The 22,214-nt window shown below is 45.9% G+C and overlaps 1 protein-coding gene across 1 annotated transcript in view; it reads left to right on the forward strand.

Annotated features, from left to right (window-relative positions):
- Positions 1-22,214, forward strand: part of STAB2 (stabilin 2) — a 944,658-nt gene that overhangs the window by 635,285 nt on the left and 287,159 nt on the right. Inside the window, exon 45 of the mRNA XM_078674824.1 lies at positions 21,407-21,526. Coding sequence (XP_078530950.1) covers positions 21,407-21,526 — 120 coding nt within the window. The remainder of the gene's footprint in view (positions 1-21,406; positions 21,527-22,214) is intronic.

Below are 22,214 nucleotides of genomic sequence, written 5' to 3' on the forward strand. Positions count from 1 at the left end.
ATTAGCGAGATGATGCCCCGAGAATGGCAGACACAAACCCTACGCAAGCAGACATAATGGAGGCAATCCACTCCTCGAGGGAGAATATGGTCCACAGGATCGATGCGATGGCAATAGATGTCAACCTACTGAGAGCCGATTTACATAAAGTTTCAGATAGAGTTACCGCCACTGAGCAGAACGTAGACACTATGAAGCAGGAGGTCCGTTCTCTCAGAGATACTGTGGTCAAGCTCCATGATCGCGCAGAGGATGTGGAAGGGAGGTCAAGAAGGAATAATCTGAGGTTTGTAGGCTTTCTTGAAAAGACGGAGAGCCCTTCAGCCGATCTCTTTTTAGAAAACAGGATAGTGCAAGAGCTGGCCCCACAAGACTATCCAAATTCTTCAATATTGAAAGGGCGACAGAGCACTGGGTACGCAACCGTGACCACGGGCCCCCCCAAGAGCCATCATTGCACAATTTTTTGATTGTAGAAACTGGGATATTATCCTGCAAAGCACCAGGGCAAGGGGGAGATAACCTATCAGGGCCACTCTATTGCAATCTTCCCAGATTATACGCAGCGAGTGCAGGAGCAAAGACGATTTTTTTTAACAGTGAAGAGGCGACTTCGGGCATCTGGACTGAAATATAGCCTGCTGTATCCTGCAAAACTCAGGGTGGAACATAAAGGAAAGGCCCTGTTTTTTTCAATCAGCGGAAGAGGCGTCGGTGTGGTTGGACGAGACGGGCCTGTCGGACTCCTGTATGGCACTGCAGACGGGTTCTGGTGGGTCCTGGCACAGAGGAGGGAGAGTGGGCAGGAGGTCCCAGACGGCCCGGAAGACAAAGGCAGATCAACACGACATCCCGGGTAGGACCCGGGTACACCCAGATGGAACGTTGCAGGCGGAATCAGTGCCGAACTCAGTATAGGGCTCTCAAAATGTAGTGTCAGACTCTTTGGTGTCCAAAGAAGCAGCAAACTGAAAGGTGTGCAAGGTCAAGCGCACACAACTTGAATCTGTTCAATAGTTGGTGATGTGTCTTTTGATGGAAGGATAAGACCAAACTTTTCTTTAGTTATTCCTTTCCTTATTTATTATATCACATGAAGGTATTATATACATGCAAACCAGCCGACACGTGTTTCGTCAAAAACGGGGTTGACCCGTGACTCTTCAGGGCTGTTGGGGTTGTGCTGTAGACAGTATCGTCTTACCGGTGATAATTCCAACCCGGTCCTGATCGGGTGTAGACAAATGTATGTGGACGTGATGGATGTGCTCCATAAATTCGAATATCCCGGTTGTGCCGCCGTTAGGTATGCGGTCGGTCACAGGTAGGCAAGCAAATCCGCTTGGCCCATATTTAGGGCTTGTTCTCAAGCCAGTAATGAGGAAAGGGTTCTATCGGTTCTTCGGAGTGTTAGCAAACTGAAAGGGGTCTATATTATCATCGAGTATGAAGTGTTGGCTGGGTGCTTATGATGCAGAGTGTAAGTAGTTTGTATAATATAGGGAAATGTGTTATTAAACTGTCTGTCTAGCCGCCGGGTTGCCCAAGGGGTGGAGGGAGTTGGGTGTTTATTTTTGTTCTTATGTTGGGTCACATTGGATGCATTATATGAAAGTGGGCGATCTACTCAGAATGCGTATGACTGGGGACCAATCCATATGGAAGTTGGCAGATGACTGGTATCGGAAGGGGGGGTATCAGAATTTCTGGAATATGGCGAACACAGCTATGAAGTTACTTACTTGGAATGTCCAGGGGTTGGATGCCTTTGAGAAACAAAGGAGAGTATATGCATATTTGAAAAGGTACAAGGTGGCTATTGCGTGCTTGCAGGAGACTCATGTATGGGGGACTCGATTCCATGTACTAAACGCAGATGGTGTTGGCAAATGTATGCTACAACATATTCAGGATTTGCTAGAGGTGTTCTTATTTGGGAGGCACCGGGAGTCCCTTTTAAATATCTACATCACATGGCGGACCCGGAGAGTAGGTACGAGATCCTACATGGATCAAACATCCCTAATATTGATTGCCTGAATTTCTTCCCTTCGGTTATGACAGTCGCTGCACCATATTTTGTGGAATCAACGTTAATGTTTGGGAATTAAATTGTATGCTAAATGAAAAACTGGATCAGAGCCTCCCCATTTAAATACCAAACCATGCAGGACAGAAACCCTGACTGACGTAATGAGAGAATTGCAACTCATAGATATATATAGGGACCGAAATCCGGGACAGAGGGTATTCTCATGCCATATGCCATACCCCAGCAACTAGTACATTTAGGGCCAGATATAGGTCACCAAATACCGGTCGGTAAGGGCCGATTTCGGCCGTTACTGACCGGTATTTGGTGATTGAGATGTAGGGGGCATGTATTTTACAGAATCGGTAAATTTACCGAATTGTAAATTTACCGATTCTGTAAAATACTGATTCGGTAATTTTACCGAATGGGTCAATCCATATGTAGGTGGCACTGGAAACAGTGCCACAGGCCCCTAAGAATTCGTTATTTACCATGTAATACTATTGCTTGGTAAATAACGAATTTCTGTGTACATGCACATCTGTGCATGTACACCTGTGCCATGTGGCACACATACGTGCCCTGAGATTCATGTATGTGTGTCACATGGCACACAAGCCTGAATCAGGGGTGCAACAGGGTGTCAAAGTGACACCCTGTCCCCCTTGTAAATTCGGTAATTTTACCGAATCGGTATTTACCGATTCGGTAATTGACATTGGTTCCTATGGGCCTCGGCCCATAGGAATCGATGGCAATTACCGAATCGGTAAATACCGATTCGGTAATTACCGAATCCTACAGATTCGGTAAAAAATACCAAATTTTTACCTACATCTGATTTACCGAATCTAGAATACCGAATCGGTAAAATTCGGTATTCTAGAGTCGGTAAATCATATTTACCTACATCGGGCCCCTAGTCATTTAAACTACTGCCTCCTGACCTCAGATCTGGCTCGGGAGGTTCAGGGGATAACATATTAAGCCCGGTATATATCATACCATTCACCAGTTTTGTTCAGCTTTGAGGGCCATGGACCCAGATATGCTATCCGTACATGGCGGTTCCGGGCGGAGGCATTGTTGGACCCCCCATTTGCGAAGGCGGTGTCAACTGCACTCAACAAATACTTTGAGAAACATTGGGGAACAGCCTCCCATAGGGCCCATGAGCGGTCCTCAGGGGTGATTGCATACATGCAATGTATGGGGTCAGGCAACAATTAGAGAGGGACATTGCAGTGCAGGAATGCAGGCTGACCAAGCTAGAGGCATTGCTACCCAGGTCCCCACAGAGGAGGGATGAGTGGTGTGAGGCCTGAATGGAATTACTGGGGGCATGGAAACGATTAGAAAAATATGATTATACGGTAAACAGGCAAAGACTCCATGGATAGGGTGATAAATCTGGTGCCATGCTGGCCAGGCTGTTGAAGAGGGAAACACCCAAGGAGCAAATACTGCAACTGCAGGATACAGATGGGAGATTAGTCCAGTGGCAGGCAGGGATCTTGGAAGTATTCGCTACTCATTTAGCTAAGGTATACAGTGGCGGGGAGGGGCCAGGAGGATTGATCAAAGCAGAGTTTCTGAATGCAGGGGAATTGCCCCAATTGGATCTAGAGACAGAGGAAAATATAGGAGCCCCAATTTTGAAAGAGGAAGTGCTGGGTGCTATTAAGCAACTAAAGCCAGGAAAGTTGCCTGGGAACTATGGTTTCCCGGCAAAATTCTTCTAACAATTCGCTCCACAACTGGCAGATCAGTTTTTGGAGGTATACAATGAAGCCCTACAATGGCTAGTGCTGCCGGATTCTATGCAGGAGGCTTTGGTGTTAATGATCCCCAAACAGGATAGGGAACCACAGGTACTAAATTCATATAGGCCAATCTTGCTGCTCAATATTAATTTTTAGATTCTGATTGGCATTTGGCAGATATGCTGCTTCCTCACATGACTCATTTGATCCACCCAGACCAGGCAGGATTTATTTCACGCCACAGCACCATGTTTAATTTACGTTGGTTGGCGTATGTGTGGCATGACCCGTGTTCAGGGGTGTGGAATTTAATAAAATATCTACTTGTCCATGGGGCAGGCTGTTTGATAAATCTACTTGTCCCCTTTGTGCCATGTAATGCGGCAACAAATTACGCAGCAATCTCATTATATAAGAGTTCTGATATAGCCTCTCTGATTATGCCAGGGTTCATACCATAATAGTGTTTGAATACTAGCAATTCCCTAATGCTGCTATGTTTCTGCAGGTCTACATATTGGGGCTGAAAGTAGTCGTAAGCAATAGTTCCAGGGTTGGAATGCCCTTTGTAGTCTGTGCAAACCTACTAACATGCATGTTTTAAGGGTTTTCAACAATTCTTCTCTAATCATTTCCCATACTGAGAACGGTTGGAAATTTACTACTGACAGTGGCCGACTTAAAACTTCTTCCAGGGTTGGGAAAAAAGTGGTTGGAGGAAAAGTGAACTTGAAAACATTCAGATTTTCACAGGAGCAAATCTACAACTACATATTTGCTCATGCTAAAATGCAGTTCACAAATATTTTCTGGGAGTACTATTTCTTGACCTACTTCTGTAAATTCTTGTGAATTCATGGAAACTGTAAATATGCACTTACTGCAAGGATATATACCATGGATGCACTTTTGAGACTTTCTTTAATAATTGGGCCTCTAATTAGGCCTGGTGTTAACCATGACCTTTTGTTTTGTTTTTTATTCTGTCTCTCTCCGTCTGTCTATCAGCTGGCATCCCTGTTAGTACAGGATTTTGTTCTTTTAGAAGAAGCATATTGGCACACAAAGTAGTTTTGTTCAGTGCCCAGAACCGCTGTGGCAATGTGTGCTGAGACCAACATTTTTTTTGTTTTGCTTTTGCCAATGCTTGTTAGAATGGTGAGGACCCAGCAGCTCCCACACTGTTAAGGTTTTACAAAAACCATGCCTAAACAAGTTACGCCTTGACAAAACCAAAAGGCTGACCACCAATTTCAGACCCACTAGCTTTGCCAATGCTTGTTTATTTTTGTTTTCCATATACGTATTTAAACTGGTTACACTGATTTTCCATTCTGAATATTTTTTGGAAATACTAACATACATCAACATGTTACTAAATGATGCTGCAATGATACGGTACCTAAAATCTTACAGTAGTTTAGCTAAATGTTTTCTTTTCTTACATGCATTTTTTTGTGAGCGTTTTATTTTGAAAGCAAAGAGTCATCACTCTTGCTTTGAAGCTTCTGCAAATATTTGCATATAATCAGAGAGCATTCTGGGTGCATTATACAGAGCCTCATATTACTAAACTTTGAACATGTGTGTACACTTTTATACTAGAACCACCGTCAGTAATGCAGGCTGAGCTTCAAACATTTACTTTTAGTGCTCACCCTAATAATAAAGGCTTTGCGTTAAGGAACCATATATACAAGTTTGAACAGCATTAACACACATATTACCTTAATTGTAGAGAATGCCCTTCCCTGATCCACAATGTGGTGCTGCAAACTGGCAGCCAAAGGGTTAGTGCTGCAGGGGGTTGGGCCTACTTGTCCCAAGGACAAAATGAACATTAAAACTTGTTGCCCTTGACCCTAAACAATATGTCCCGGGCACAGGTCGTATGTATGGGTCACTCTACAAAAATGGGGTTGGGTGCAATCTTTCCCCAGTGGGTTGCATTGGTGTATATGTCCCCCAGCCAGTCTTAATCCGTTTAAAAAGGGGGACCAGGCAGGGCTGCCCCCTGTCTCCTCTCCCAATGGAGCCACTGGTGGTAGCACTCAAGAGCTGACTTAAAGACTGTGGGATTACAGTGGGGGGGGAACAGAACATGTGGTCTCCATGTATGCCACTGACACATTGGTATATTGTAAACAACCTAGATGATCCCTCTGCTATTGACGATCCTTACGGAATTTGGGGAGGCGTCTGGTCTCCACACGAATCAAACCAAATCTAAGCTGATACCTACTGGAAGGTTAGCGGAAAGGCCGGCAGATTACCTTCCTGAGCTGGGTATGCAGTGGACCATGACGGCTCCCAGATATCTGGGAATTAAATTAGCAAATACGTCTGATAGCTTCCTGAAACTTAACCTAGGAAGGGTCGTGAAGGGGGTTAGGGGCTCCGTACGTTTCTGGAGGGATCTGCCTCTGTCCCTTATGGGCAGGGTTGCAATTACTAAAATGGTCATCCTCCCTTGTTGCCTGTACATATTACAGAAATTATTCTATAACGTTCCGTCAAATTATTTTAGAACACTGGACACCTTGATCATAGATCTTTTGTGGGGCCCCCGCCGCAAATGGATTAGTTATGCTACACTGCAGAGACCATGGTCGATGGGGGGAGTTGGGTTCTCATATATTGAATATTATTATATGGCAGCGTAACTGCAGCATGCAATACATTGGCTAGATTAACAAGACAACTGGGAAAAAAGGCTTATCGTAGGGTCCTATGTGGGAGGCTCCCTACCTGGATTATTGATAAGGGGAAGGGGGGTCCCCGGTGATACTCCATACATTATTAGACACATAGCCGAGGTATGGGAAACCACAGTAAGAAAGGTGGTGAGACATGCACCGTACGCTTCCGATGCTCCTCTGTGGGTGTTTCCGCCGTTCACTAAGAGTGCAGAATCAATGTTGATGCAGAAATGGAAAAAGGGGGATTCCTGACTACGAGTGATTTATTTTAGAATAGTCAGTTTATAAATAGGGAGGATGCGCAGCAGCCTTTGACCTAGGTAGAGGCAGTATCTCCAGTATGCACAAATTTCCAGTGTAGCTAGAAAGCTATGGCCGGCATTCCCAGAAGAACCACTGGTAACCAAAACGCTCCAAGTGATGCTGTATATGGCCCAGGGCAGACATCTGATAACACACCTATAAAAGGCCATCGGAGAGGATCTCCCTGGGAGCCCACTCCCTACACAATGCAAATGGGAAGAGACGCTGGAGTCCCCACTGTCAGAAACAGAGTGAAGTAGAGTGCATGAAACGGTGAAGCAGGGGTGTTCAATGTACGTTTTAAATTGATACAATACAATTTTATACATCACGCCTATATCACCCCGAAAGTCCTGAGTAAAATATACACAGACCGATCCAGTAGGTGTACAAGATGCCAGCAGGCAGAGGCGGATTTTATTCATGTGGTGTGGACTTGCTCGAAAGTGGGAGAGTTTGGGGATCAGGTTCTGCAGTGCCTTAGAAATGCTTCGGGGTGGGCTGTTCCCAGAGAGATGAAGGTGGTCATACTGGGTCTTCTTCCATCACCAAAAAATAATTAACTCAGCAGTAGGTTTGTGATGCTGGGTTTGATAATAGCAAAAAGACGCATCGCAATTGAGTGGCAAAAGCCGAACCCCCCGAAGAGTGATAGATGAACTAAAGATATGTGTGAGTGGGCCACTGCTGAGAGAATAAGAATGAAACAGGTCCACAAGGATGATAAAGTGGAGGAGGATGCGCTGGCATGGTCGATGATGATAAAGGAACTGCAGGCCCCAACCAAAGAACAGTGAGAGTAGATTTACGAGTAGCCCCTGGCGTATGCTGGATAACAATGAACCAAAGATAGGAGCAGAGTGAGTATCAGTAAGTTTCATAAGGTATACTAAGCATCCGATAAGGGCGTGGGGGGAGTTAGGGGCAAACGTTGACATTTGGCAGCATTGATGTACAAAGAATAGAAAGTTAATAGAAAAAGTGCCAGAGGGACTGGTCATAATTGAAAATGTAGAGACAACCTGTAATTGGTTTCACAAAATGATACGATTGTATGTAGGATAAATGCGAATACTCCCTCTGGTATGGACGTCAGTCTATATTCCTGATAATACTGTTGTATGTATTCTGTTTTTATAAAATGTCAATAAAGTTGTTTAAAAATAACACCCAGGCATAACATGTTACACAGATAAATATTGTCACACACATTGTTACACAAAAACACTATCCCAGAGACACACTATATCAGTTACACTCACTATCATACAGACACAGTCGTTTCTACGTTAACACAGACACTCAGCAGCGAAGTTATACTATATTACAAAAACAAGAAAACAAACTAATCTGAAAGAGACTGTAGTTATAGATTACTTACCTTAGAATTACCTCCAGACGTCAGACTGGATCTGGAGAAACTTTTTCAGAGCAGTACCCCTGCGCGTCGTTAGGTGGTGTTGGTTAACTCCGTGTTCGTCGTCGGCATCGTAGTCACTGGGATGACGTCCTGGTGTCTACTTAGACACTGCCCCTGCGTGCTGACGTCAGCTCTTTCTATTTTCTGTGTCAGCCAGCGCAGATCCAGAGAGAGCGTTCCCTGTAGTCACTTTTGGACTAACCCTTTTTTGATTTTTATCAACATCTTTTTGGGTCTTCGACTCCTGGTGCACGAGGAATGTTCAGCCGCCTGCTGGGTTTCAAGCCCTGTGACTCCTGTCACAAGTTGATGTCGGTCACTGATCCGAAATTCGTGTGTCTCTGGTGCATGGAGCTCAACCACGACCCAAAGTCGTGCTCCGACTGCCGGGCCCTGAAGCTGAAGTCTTTGTGGGAGCAGTCCAGAAAGCTTTTGGAGGCTCAGCAGTCCGCTCTGCGCTGTTTGAAATCCTGGTCATGGGGAAGGTCGCGGGGCGATTTGAGGAGCCACCACCATGCATCCTCGAAGTCTTCGCACTCTTCGGGTAAGTCGAAGCACAAGAAGAAGGCGAAGAAGCATTGTCACTCTTCGCCTTCTCCTCGTCTGTCGGCCGATGCTATGCAGGACACCGAGCGTTGTCGCTCTCTGGATCGTTCCTCGGAGTCTGCTGGGACGGCTCCATGCTTCCCTCCTTTTCCCGGAGCCGGAGCATACCCTGCCCAGCTTCGTGCATTTTACGAAGTGCTGAACAGCATCTTTGGGCAGCCCGATCTGCAGGCTTACCTTCGGGCCCATGGACTCAGCTGTGGGCCCTGAGCCTTCGATGCTGAAGGCTCCGGCCTTTGTGCCACAGGGTCTCCAAGGATCCAGGCCTGGATCCGGATCGGTGCCAGTCTACCACACAGTACCTTCCGTGGCACCAATTCCAATGACGATGCCCTGGATGGCGGTTGCACCCCCAACCAAGATCAACCTCACTCCCACCCCCAATTTGGACACGGTGCAGGACCGACGTGGACCAACAGCGGTACTGCCGCTGGGGGGTTCTTTTTTACTGCTGTTTATCCCTGGCTTTCCCTACTGCCCTGAGTGGCAGCCAGAAGAGGGTGAGGAGGACTGGGAGAAGACTGTTGACCCTCTAGTAGACCAACTTGAGGAGCCAGACTGGTGAGAGGAGTTGGGTGTTGCCAGTGGTCTGGGTACCTCCCCAGACTTTGGTATGCTTTCTACCCCTACCGTGGCTATGGAGGAGGGAGCATCCTATGCTGTGGTGTTGCATAGGCGGCTGAGGCCTCAGGCCTCGAGCTTCCTACAGTGGCTGTCAGGACTAATCTCCTGACAGAGGTGCTTCAGCCAGCAGCAGCCTCTTCGGAGTCTTTGCTGTCTTATAATGAGTCTCTCACTGACATCCTTCTGAGCACTTGGTCCAAGCCCAGCACAGGTGCTCCTGTGGACATGATGATTGCCCAACGCCACCCCCGGCCCTGGGTGACCCACTTTTCCTCTTCCAACATCCTACCCCTGAGAGCTTGGTGGTCCAAGCCTCATTCTCCAACGGCACATCCCCTACTCATCCCCCAGATGGGGAATCCAAGAATCTGGACAATCTTGGGAAGAAGATATTTTCTTCTGCCAGCGTAGAACTGAGGTTGGTGAACACTGCATGTATCTTGGGCTGTTATACACACACTGTGTTGAATACAGTCACACAAGTGCTGCCACAGTGCCCGGAGGAAGCCCAGGCTGTGCTCACCTGCCCTGTTGCTCAGTGTCGAGATGCAGCTAAGTTCACCATCCGGTGTGGGCTAGATACCACCAACCAGCTGGGTAGGACAGTTTCCGGTAGCCGGAGGGGCTACGCCTGGCTGAGAAAGTCTGACTTCTCTGGTGATGTCCAATACACACTTTTAGACATGCCCTTTAATGGCCATTGCCTGTTTGGTGACAAAGATGCCAACAAGGGAATTTATTCCAGATTGAATTGCACAACCTAAAACAATGATTCGATTTGTCTGAATTATTTCAACTTCAAAGATGTGGACAAAAAAGTCGACGTTTCGGCCTTGTAGCCTCGCGAGAAAGTAACTCTCTCGCGAGACTACGCCACGATTGAGGCAGCTTCGAAAAATTTGGATTTAGAACAAATACGCTGTGGAGACGCTGATTTAAAACGGTCGCTTCAACATCTTTACTGGTTCAAACATTTCACAAGAAAAGGTCGTTTGAAATCACAAACGCAGGTTCCATCATCTTTTCTTGTCCGAATATTCTTCAAGAATAGGGGGTCTCTACTCTCTAAAGATTGAATTGTCCTGAGGATGGCCTTAAGGATGTAACAACTACAAGGCCGAAACGTCGACTTTTTTGTCCACATCTTTGAAGTTGAAATAATTCAGACAAATCGAATCATTGTTTTAGGTTGTGCAAGATTCATTGTTACTCATTGATAAAGAGTGGACGACAACGCAAGTGGATGAGAAGAACAATTCATTTATTTCTAAGTCCATTTGTTTTTGATTAACTTTCTCATTTATTGTAACAGTACCCTTTTAAAACAAACATATATAAAGAGATATTGTTTAACAAACATAATACCCGTGTAGCTTTTCTTTTTCTCAAGTATTTTGATTACTGTGTCGAAATAAGTGGGACAAATCACAATAATAGCAGGTATTAAATTAATTTAGTTGATCAAAAACATAAATAACTATGCGATCAATCTCCTGCGATTCAATCTAGAATAAATTCCCTTGTTGGCATCTTTATTATATTAGCCCAAGCTCGCAGGGGTATATTGGGTCACCCACCCCTTCTGAAACTGTTTGGTGACAAGGCGGACAACGCGCTCGAGCGCTTCACAGACTCTAGGGCCACGGTTAGATCCTTGGGCCTCACAGCAATTTCTCGCCCAATGCCGTCTGCCTTTCGCCCCTTGTGTGGCTATGGAAGAGGTGCCCCACCACATTCCATTCAGAGCCACAGGGCCACACAGGCTACCCAGCCTATGCGTGCCCAGGGATGTGGGACCCAGCGTTGTTGGTCTGGGGGCCAGTGGGCGGGTCAATCCACCAATGCCCACCTGCAGCAGCCTCCAAACCTTCCTAGTTTGACTTTTCAGGGCCACGAGTTGCCAGTGGGCGGCAGGATTCGCTATACATTTCCCACTGGCACAACATCCCATTGGACTGGTGGGTTTTGCAGATAGTCCAAAGGGGCTACTACCTCCCCTTTGAGACTACCCCTTCCTCCATGCCACTAACCCTCCATTGCATGTCGGAGGATCACATGGCCCTTTGGCCCTTCTCCGCCTGGAAGTTAGGGCTCTCTTGGCTAACGGAAGCTATTGAATGAGTCCCTGTGCCAGAAGTAGGTTGTGGTTGTTACTCCCACTACTTTCTAGTACCCAAGAAGGACAAAGGCCTGCATCCTATCTTAGATCTCAGGGACATCAACCGTTTCCTCCGTTTCCTCCGGAATTCCTCCGGAAGGAGGAGTTCAAAACGAAAGGAGGAAAACTTTGCCAGCTTTAACACCTTAGGAGCTCGTAAACATACCTCCCCAGTGCTGCGCTGTCCATTATCCAGTGCTGAACTGGACGTCCAACGGTCGCACGCAGCACTGGGGAGGTAGTGCCCGTGACGACCGTTGGCCGACGGCAGCACCTAAAGGGTTAAGAAAAGCGTTAAAACCTGGCTTTTCAATAAATAATTTGGTCTCTGGCCGTCTTGTTTTCTGTGCTGTTTGGTTCTTAGTCCTGGCGCCGGGAAACCCTTTGTGGGTATCTGCGCGCATTACAAATGCAAAAAATAAATAAATAAATAAAATAAATAATAAAATGTTGAATTTGGCTCAGGTCCTGTCTGCCCTAGACCCTGGAGACTGGATGGTAGCGTTGGACTTGCAGGACGCTAATTTTCACATCCCTGTCTTGCCTGCTCACCAGGGCTACCTATGGTTCATGGTGAGCCAGGAGCATTTTCAGTTTGCTATGCTCCCCTTTGGCCTTACCAGCACCCCTCGGGGGTTCACAAAAGTGATGGTGGTGGTCCTAGCTCATCTGCGCAGATCAGGCGTTCCAGTCTTCCCTTTTCTCGATGACTGGCTGTTGAAGGCGGGCTTGCCCCAGGCTGTCATCTCCCACCTCCAGACTACAGTGGACCTGCTACATTCACTGCGGTTCACTATCACTGTGGGGAAGTCACACCTGCTTTCCTCTCAGAAGCTCCTTTTCATCTGAAAAGTTCTGGATACTGCGCAGCTTCGGGCTTATCCTCCCGATCAGCGAGTCTGGGATATTTGGGCTATGCTACAGATGTTTTAGCCTCTATCCCGGATTTTGATGAGAATGACTCTGAGGCTGCTGGGCCTCATGGCCTCCTGCATCCTGCTGGTAGATCATGCCTGTTGGCATATGCAGACTCTGCAATGGGACCTGAATTTCAGTGGGCGCAGCATCAGGGCAATCTTTCCGATGTCATCCAGATCTCGGAGGGGACTGCGAGTCAGTTGCAGTGGTGGCTCACGAACCAAGCTTGGGTCAGTGGCAGATCCCTCTCCCTTCCCCAACCAGAGTTCACAGTGGTGATGGATGTGTCACTCCTGGGATGGGGCACCACATGGGAGAGGTGAAGATCAGTAGTCTCTGGTCTCCGGCGGAGTCTGGGCTCCACATTAATCTTCTGGAGCTTCGGGTGATCTGTCCTGCACTGAAGGCATTCCTTCCTTCTGTCTAAGAAAGAGTAGTGCAGGTGTTCACAGACAACACCACCGCTATGTGGTACTGCAAGAAACAGGGTGGGGGTGGTCGTGGACCCTATATCAAAAGTCTCTTCCACTTTGGACATGGCTGGAACATCATGGCATATCCCTGGTGGCTCAACACCTGGCGGTTGACTGAACGCGAGGGCGGACAAACTCAGCCATTGCCATTGCATGATGGATCACTAACGGCGTCTTCACTCAGAGGTGGTGCAAGCTCTCTTTCAGCAGTGGGGAGAGTCTTAGTTAGATCTATTCACCACCAAAGAGAATGCGCAATGTCAGCAACTCTGCATGTTTGAGTTTCCAAGGCGACACTCGCTCTGTGACGCCTTATGTCGTGAGTGGAATTACGGCCTCCAGTACGCCTTTCTGCCTGTACCACTTCTACCCAGAGTGCAGAAGAAGATCAAGCACGACTCGCCCAAGTCATTCTTGTGGATCCGGATTGGGCACAGAGTCTAGTACTCAGAGCTTTTGACCATGCCCATTGATCCTCTGATCAGACTGCCTCTTCAGAAGGGTTCTCTGTCGAAGCAGCAGGGGACGGTCCTCCTCCCGAACCTGTTCAGCCTCCACCTCCTTCCATTGAAATTAAGCGGCGACAGTTGACAGCTTTCGACCTTCCTCCCGAACTCTGTAACATCATCTTGGCAGCCAGGCGTCCCTCCACTAAAATGGTATACGCCTGTAGATGGAACAAATTGGTGGCATGGCGCACAGCAAAGGCTTTGGATCCCCTTTCTGCCGGTCTTTCTGAGGTTCTCCTCTTGATTCTTTCTTTGGCCCAGCAGGGGTCTGGCCTGGGCACACTTAAGGCTCTCTTTTGGCCATGTTGGCCTTTCTTCGCCTTCCTGATCAGCCTTCTCTTTTCAAGGCCCTTATTGTTAACAAATTTCTGAAGGGCATTACTCATCTCTTTCCTCCTTCTCCTTTTGTAATGCCCCAGTGGACTTGAATCTTGTCTTCACTTATCTTATGTGTGCTCTCTTTGAGCCATAATTGTCCTCTTCATCTCCTTACTTTGAAGACTGCTTTCCTGCTTGCCATCACATCGGCTTGCAGGGTGAGTGAGCTCCAGGCTCTCTCTTCCAAACCTCCCTTGCCTGTCATCCATCCGGACAAAGTGGTCCTTCGTACTAGGCCTTCTTTTCTGGCCAAATGTGGTTACCTCCTTCCACATAGGCAAAACCATCACATAGCCAACCTTCTTCACACCGAGAGACTCCCCCGTCTGGACCCAAATTGTGCGCTGTCCTTCTACCTTGATCGCACTAAAGACTTCCGGGTGGATGATCAGCTCTTCGTGGGTTGTGTGGTTGCCAAGAAAGGTCGGGCAGTGCACAAACCTACCATCTCTCGATGGGTTTTTTATGCATTAAGATCTGCTATTCTTTGGCAAAAAAGGAACCTCCAGTAGGACTATGCGCCCACTCTACCAGGGCGAAAGCAGCCACAAATGCCTTGGAAGGTAGTGATCCATGGTTGACATCTACCAGGCAGCTACGTGGGCATCTTTGCGCTCATTCACAAAGCATTACTGCCTGGACAGCCAAGTCCAGAGAGACAGCTTTTTCGGCCGTTCTGTTCTCCAGGCCTTCCTGGTGTGAACTTAGTTCGCAGACCCATCTCCGGGGTTGGTATTGCTGGGGTATCTATTCTAAGGTAAGGAATCTATAACTACAGTCTCTTTCAGATGAACATGTTACTTACCTTTGGTAACAATGTATCTGTAAGAGACATATGCAGTTATAGATTCCTTTCTGCCCCACCCATCCTCCCCGTTCTGCAAACTGACTTCTAGGGATAGGGCCGTAGTTGTGTGCACCAGTGGTCAGTGTCTTGCATGGCTCTGCGCTTCCGGCGTGGAAAGTCGTGTCAGAACTGACATCCACACGCAAGGGCAGCGTCTATGTAGACACCGCAAAGTCATCCCAGCAATCACAACGCCGACGGCGAATGCGAAGTCGACCAACACCTCCCACTGACGCACAGGGGTACTGCTACAAAAAAGTTTCTCGGGATCCAGTCTGATGCCTGGGGTTAATTCTAAGTTAAGGAATCTATAACTACAGATGTCTCTCACAGATACATCGTTACCGAAGGTATGTAGCTTGTTCGTTGAGCACAGGGGTAGCAAGGATATATATCCCAGCTCAAAGTGACATTAGGCTGGATATCCTAATACAAGAACAATTTAATCCGTGCCGGCTCAATGGCGGTGCCACCGTGCCGGGTACTGACTTCAGGGAGTCCCGTGTTTGCAAGTTTATTTTGGTTTTAAAAACACCTGCTGCCGCATTTGTTGCCTCCAGCAATTTCCAGGCAGCAATAAAAATGTCAAGATAACTCCAGTAATTAATGTTCTTCCTGTAGAGAAATGGAAGTTTTGTCTAGGTGAGGTTTTGCCTGATCAGAAAATAGCACAGAGGATTAATATGCTTGCTGCAAAGAACGTCTCCCTGCTCATGACCTAAAGGTTTCAGTACAAGCATTAGTGATCTCAAAGCTGGACTATAGTAGCGCAACACTTTGCGGCCTGCCTAGAGTGAGGACAGCTCCTCTTAGGGCTTCCCTCAATTCCACTGCTAGGCTCTTAACTGGCACAAAAAAATACCACCACATCTCTCCGGACTTGGGGGACCTGAATTGGCTTCCATATGAAGGTCAGATACAGTTGAAAATTGCATGCATAGCTCACAAGGCCATCCACTTCAAGACCTCACTGTACCTCGATCGGAAACTGGAGCTCTCCTGCGGTTTTGGAGCCTCCAGAAGTGCCAGCACCCTTTTGCTAAAACCACAAAAATTGAAGAAAAAAAGACCTATAACCGTACCTTCTCAAGGATGGCTCTGAGGATCTGGAACTCCCTTCCACCCGAAGTCAGGGTGAACCCCTCCTCTGTCTTCTTCAAAAAAGAAGTCAAAGGACTCTTGATGAAGAAATTTCTTCCTTAGCCTGGCTCCTTCATCTGGTTCTGGGTCCACACCCATAGACTCTGGCCCAGCCACCTGGTTCACAAGTTTCTATGACAATTCTAGACTGTGATCTTGTTGCGCTGTCAATTCTGTTGTGTCTGTTTTTCCCTCAGGATAATGTTTGTCAATTTTAGACTTTGATTTTGTTGCCTTGCTTATTCTGTTTTGTTTGCTTATAACCATTGTGATGCATAATCTGTAAAGCACTCTGATACCGGTGTTCATGTTCGCGCTATATAAAACTTTAAAAATAAATAATCGTGGACCATACAGATCCCAAAGTGCATATAATGTGAACAGATCAGTGGGTTACCACTTTTCTAAGAGACATCCCTTTGTTACTTGCACTTTATAAATTAAAATCCTAATATAGAACAGTGAATTATTAACTGTTACCAAAGAACTGCATGCATACTGCAAAGTATAGATTAGAGCATAGACTAATGTAGCAAAAAGGGTTCATTTGGGTAAAAATCGATTCTTATTATTAAAAAGAACCCCCAACTATGGTGTTTTGTTTTTAATTCTGAGTTTGTACTTCTCTCGACCAAGCACTCAACTATACTGCCTACCATGGATGACATTTCACTCCTACACTTTGTAATCCTCTGGTATCTGTAACATTTCCTATAAGCTGATTTACACGTGTTTGATTCATTGTCTCTGTTTAATGTTTGTGTGATGCAAGTGCTCTGACTCCATACGCTGGTATAAGTGGCTCTATATAGCTCTTTAAATACATCTGAAAGAGAATGGTTATATAGACTTGAGTGGCACTATTGAAGATGGTGCTGAGAGGATCCATGGTAGAGGTGGTTACCACCTCCACCATAGTTAGGACGGGTGCCAACAAACATGGTTGCACTGGGTGCTACCAGCGCTAAAGGCGGCCCTGAATGTAATAGATCTGGTATTCCTGGGAATTGGTTGTATTGTATTGTAATTGCATTTATATAGCGCTTACTACCCCTGACGAGGCGTCAAAGCGCTTTTTCAGTGAGTAGCACGCTACTCCGGGACCCATAGAGGATTAGTGTTGAATTAGTATAGTGAAGCATGCACGTACATTTTAAGTGGTGGATAGGTTAGTCAGTTATTTGGATTTGGAATGATAGCAGAAGGATAGCGGAGGAAAAAAGGTTTGTATTTATATAGTGCTTGTTACCCCTGATGGAGTGTTGAAGCACGCTACTCAGGAAGCCCATAAAGGATTAGTGGTGGATATTAGTCAGTTATTTGGAGTGCGAAGGATAGCGGAGGGATAAAAGGGGAAGAAAGGTTTGCATTCATATAGCACTAGTTACCCCTGATGGGTGTTGAAGCGCTTTTCTGGCGAGTAGCACGCCACTCCAGAACCCATAAAGGATTAGTGTTGAAAATTAGTATAGTAAAATATGAAGTCATTTGAGTAGTTGATATGTTATTCGGTTATTTGGGTAGAGAAGGGTAGGTGGCGGGATAGACGAGGGAAAGAGGCTTGTATTTATATAGCGCTTGCTACCCCTGATGGGGTTTTTAAGCACAAGTAGCACGCTGCTCTGGAACCCATAAGGATTAGTGTTGAATTAGTATGGTGAAACCTGAAAGTAATTTTAGTTCTGGATATGTTAGTCAGTTATTTGGATTGAGAAGGGTTGGGGAGGGGTAGAAAAGGGAAAAGGTTTGCATTTATATAGCGCTTGTAACCCTGATGTGGTATTGAGATACTTTATTGGCGAGTAGAACGCTACTCTGGAACCGATAAAGGATTAGTGGTGAATTAGTATAGTTGAATATTGAATTTGAGAAGTGAACATGTTAGTCTGTTAATTTTTATTGAAAAGGAGTAGTTGATGTCAGAGCGTCTCCAATACAATGAAACAGAAACAGGCTTTGAAAAACTCTTACACATCGATCGATCGCAGTTCAAGTATGAGACATCCCAAACAAGAGCAGTGTAAATGCACTAATACTGTCACCAGAAAAAATAACTAGCTCTGCGCAAAATGTGGTCTACTAGAATCCAATAAACTGACACAAAACTCTGCTTTAGCTGACTTACGTTTTTTGGAGCACCTGAAGACATGGTTAGGGCATTCCCGGGGGTCATTCCCACTCACTAGCTTGTGCAAGGAATAAATGTGGCATCTCAAGACATCCACTTGAGAACATTCCTGGCCCTGGGGAAGATCAGAAGAGAACTGAACTTGCTGTCTGCAGCCTCAGAAGATCCCTGGAGTACGGGACCTTTTCTGTCACTTTAGTACACAGGACAAAGACGCAGACTTCAAGGGTCATAAGGCTGCCCCCATGTTCAAGCTAAAGGGATACAACAAGCTACAAGAGAACTTTCCTGCAACTGCCCAGCTGATCAGTGGCAATTTGGCCTGGACTGGACTCTCCCTGGCACCCCGTGAGCCTCACAGACCTCAACTGAGATCCTTTAGAAGTATTCTCCTGTGGTGGATTGGGACTTAAAAGACTAAAGTCAGAAGCTAAAATCTTCTAACAGAATGGACTGGGTTAGTACATCCAACCCGCGTTCCATCACAGTTAGCGTTCATTTTTACCTAGGTCTTGTTCTACCAGAATCATAGAACATTATTGGAACTTTGTGCTTCTTGGCACTATGTCCACTTAAAACTTTAAATAAATCATACCTCCAGTTATCCTTATTGAATTTTTCAAATTAGTTTGGATATTTTAATTGTTTTGCATTTAGACTTTATTACTGTTCTAGTACTTCATAAATACTTTACATCTTGCCTCTAAGTTAAGCCTGTGGGCGGGCTCTATGCCATAGCAACAAGGGAAAAAAGTACCTGCTTATTTAATGATTCTAGAGGCTCATCCAGACAAGGATTGTGGCTGTCATTTGAAGTGGGTACTTACCCCCCTCAATTAATAATTCAATGTATTACATACTATTACAGTCAACTGACTAATGCCTTAGTTTTTCCACACAATCAGACAGAAAGCATAGGGGTTATATTTACCCACAAGCTTCTGCTGTCGCTGGTGTGGTATGGACCACCTTTGGCTGGTTATCCGGATCACAAAAACAAGGCTTCCAACGTATCCTCACTGCTGAGGTGGGCACAAACTATTACTGGCTGATGCACCAAACTGGAGATTGTGGTGTTTCTTTAAGAGAAATGTCTTCTCCAGATAAGATTTTGAATCGTTTTCCTAAGGAGACACAGGACTAGCACTAAAAAACACAGCACTAAAGATAGCTGGCTGTCTTATTGCCAACATATGCCCAGTTTCAAACATTCACCTGAAAACCAATGCAAGGACCACACGTGTGTGCTTACGGCAGCTTGTCTTACCAAAACCACACAGAACCTGGTGCGTACATGTAAAATAATTAACAAACGCCACAGTAGACTGGAGCTTGTCCGTTTTGTGAAGATGGTCAAGAGTCACTAGAGGAATTGTTGATCTAATTCTTTAGTCAGTTCAAGACGAGTTTATTTTGTGCAGTGCGTAATTGGAGCTGGTGGTTCCGGGTGTTGAAATCATAAATACCTGGCGTTTTTCATGAGCACCGGTTAAGGACACATTAGGTGATTTGCCCAGACGGTTGACCAGACGGTTGAGCTAAGTAGGGGCTCGAACGTGGTTCTCCAGCTCCGAAGTCGGCAGCTCTGACCATTATGCCACATCCACTCCACCACACGTTCATGGGTAGCAGTTGATTCTGTTTTAGGCAGCGCTAGTAGGAGGTGCAAGCTGCTTCCTAGGAAAAGACCCAAGCCGTATTTATTTTATTGGAGAATAAGGAGAATTCTTTTTTTTTTTTGTCTTACACATCAACCACTGATTTTGTGCCAGATCTGCCTCATTTGCAGGATTTGGGGACCATATGTCCCCTCTCTGCCATTAATAGGAGAATAGTGTAGGATTTCAAAAGAATCCTTTATAAGGAAGGTGGCTCAACTAGTTACATTCAAGCTTTGAAGATCAGAGAAATGGGCTATACTTAAGAGAAGGGAGCCAGCCACTAATCTATATGCACCTGACCAACAAACTTGGTGAACACAGAGTTAGTGAATGAAGTCTACCATATTATCATTATTTTTTTAAACTGTAAATTTGGGTTCTTTATATTATTTTCTTAAACGAAATGCAAAACAAAATATTTCTTTTTTTCCTTAAAAAGGGAGAGGTTTAAAATTTGAATATGAAAATAGAAGTCATCTTTCCAACGACTGGACCAGGCTTCCAAAAAAGGGTTAGCTGGGAAGCAACAGAACAGCAGTGAAAGTGAAAAGTTCAGAAAGACTTGGAGTTGGTGGGAAACAAAAAGTATGAGGAATGGAAGCCACAACGAGTGAACAAACAGTTACTCAGCCAATAGGTTTGATACTTGCACTCAAGCACAGACCATAGTAATAAAAAGCCTGTTTTAGGGCAAAACAATGTAAAGAAACAGTGGCAAAGTCAATAGGTGTAGCATTGGTTAACAGTCTTTTGGCTTTGCCAGCGCTCGTTTTGTTTCACCCCTGCTTTTGAAAAACGTTAACTGTTGGACCCTCGCTTATGTTTAAAAATTAGAGAAAGTAAAAATGTTTTTAAGTTAAAAAAAAGCGCACTGCCATAAAATAGTACCCAGGCATTGAAAAAACGGGGAACACAGAAGGGAAAAGATGGTAGAGAGTGAAAGAGAGGGAGAATATAAAAAGGAAAGCAATGCAGAGGCCGAGCATTAGATGCATAAGTGGCACACACAATGTTTGAGCAGGTAGGCCATGGAACAAGGTGTTGATTTGCTGTGACAAATCACTGAAGGTAGGTCAGAGTGGTGTGCACCATGCGCGCAGTGACAAACGAGCTCTTTAATAAACAGGGAGTTCACATTGCAGACATGCTACCCAGGCCCACAAACACCTTTCAAAATACAGACGTGGTCAAAACTGGCATTAGTGGATCACGTAATAATAATTTGCTTCTGAAAGGCACCTGCTGCCAAGTCTGGAACTTCATAAAGCAGAAACGTGATTACCACCTCGGTGCGACTCAAGAATGGAAGGTTGAGCCAGACCCACCGTGACTCTAACCGCTGCCCTGCAGACTATTCGCTGATTTCAGCAGCGCATGCACTACCCCACATGGCTACCGTAAAACACTGTGGGCCTCATTTATGAGAAGCAGCAATGCGTCACTTCCCAGTGCGCCCGCCTTGCGACATGATTGATGCGTCATATTTTCTGTATGACGCATCATGTCGCAAGGAGTTACAGATACGTCAACAATACTATTACTAAATGAAGGTATATTTTACATCCTAGAGAGAACTGCTGTTTGCAGGGAGCGTTTGCTTGGGCGTGTTTTTTTTTTACTGGGCATTGTGAAATAGAAAGGTAACTCAAGTTGAATGCCATTCGTCAAGGGTTGGAAAATGTGTATTTGTTCTCCTAGCTTGCTTGCTAATGTTGTTGTTTGTTTACTTTAAAAATCTTTTCAGCTATATGGAGGCTGCAGTCAGTTTGCAGCCTGCAACTTCACCGGACCAGGAGAAAGAGAGTGTACCTGCAGAACTGGCTTTGTTGGAGACGGCATCACCTGCAGAGGGACTATATACGAGGTACTGCACATTCAGACCACTAACAAGACACTGTGCCTCCAGCAGGGCACCCATGCCAGGGGAAGGCAACACCCACGCTCGAGAAACTCTAGTGGGCTCTTCTCAATCCCCTTGGTGTGCGTCCTTCTGCTTCCAATACTGCTTAAACTAGAGGATAAGGTCATAGGCCCTTCCACTGTTTAGTGAAGCAAACTAATGCATATGTGTGACAGGTCATATGGGGCAGATTTACAATAACTGGCGCACCCTGCATATCAGCAGGGATGCGCCAGTTATTTTGCGTCACGGCAGAAACCCCATGCGCCACCATGGATGTGCCGCATTTACAATGTGGCGCACCATGGCGCAAGAATAGACTGATGCATCTGATGCCGTAAAAGTGACGCAGTGCTGGAGTTGTGTAGCAAGTGCGACGCAACTCCAGCACTGCTCGGGGCGCCCTATACTTGCTGTGCTGCGTCACTCCTTACGCCTGCTACAAGCAGGCGTAAGGTTTTTGACGCAGCGGGGACGTAAAAGTGACTCCGTGAAATCTTGTAGATTTCACTGCGTCACTTTTACTGGGCCTCCTTGCGACGGAACACCCACCCTGCATACATTATACCTACGCAGGTATAATGTAGCGCAGGGCTTTACAACGTGAATCATCTCACTAGATGCGTCACGTTGTAAATATGTCACATTGTGG

This window comes from Lissotriton helveticus, chromosome 1_1 (genome assembly GCF_964261635.1).
Source record: "Lissotriton helveticus chromosome 1_1, aLisHel1.1, whole genome shotgun sequence".
Lineage (NCBI taxonomy): Eukaryota > Metazoa > Chordata > Amphibia > Caudata > Salamandridae > Lissotriton > Lissotriton helveticus.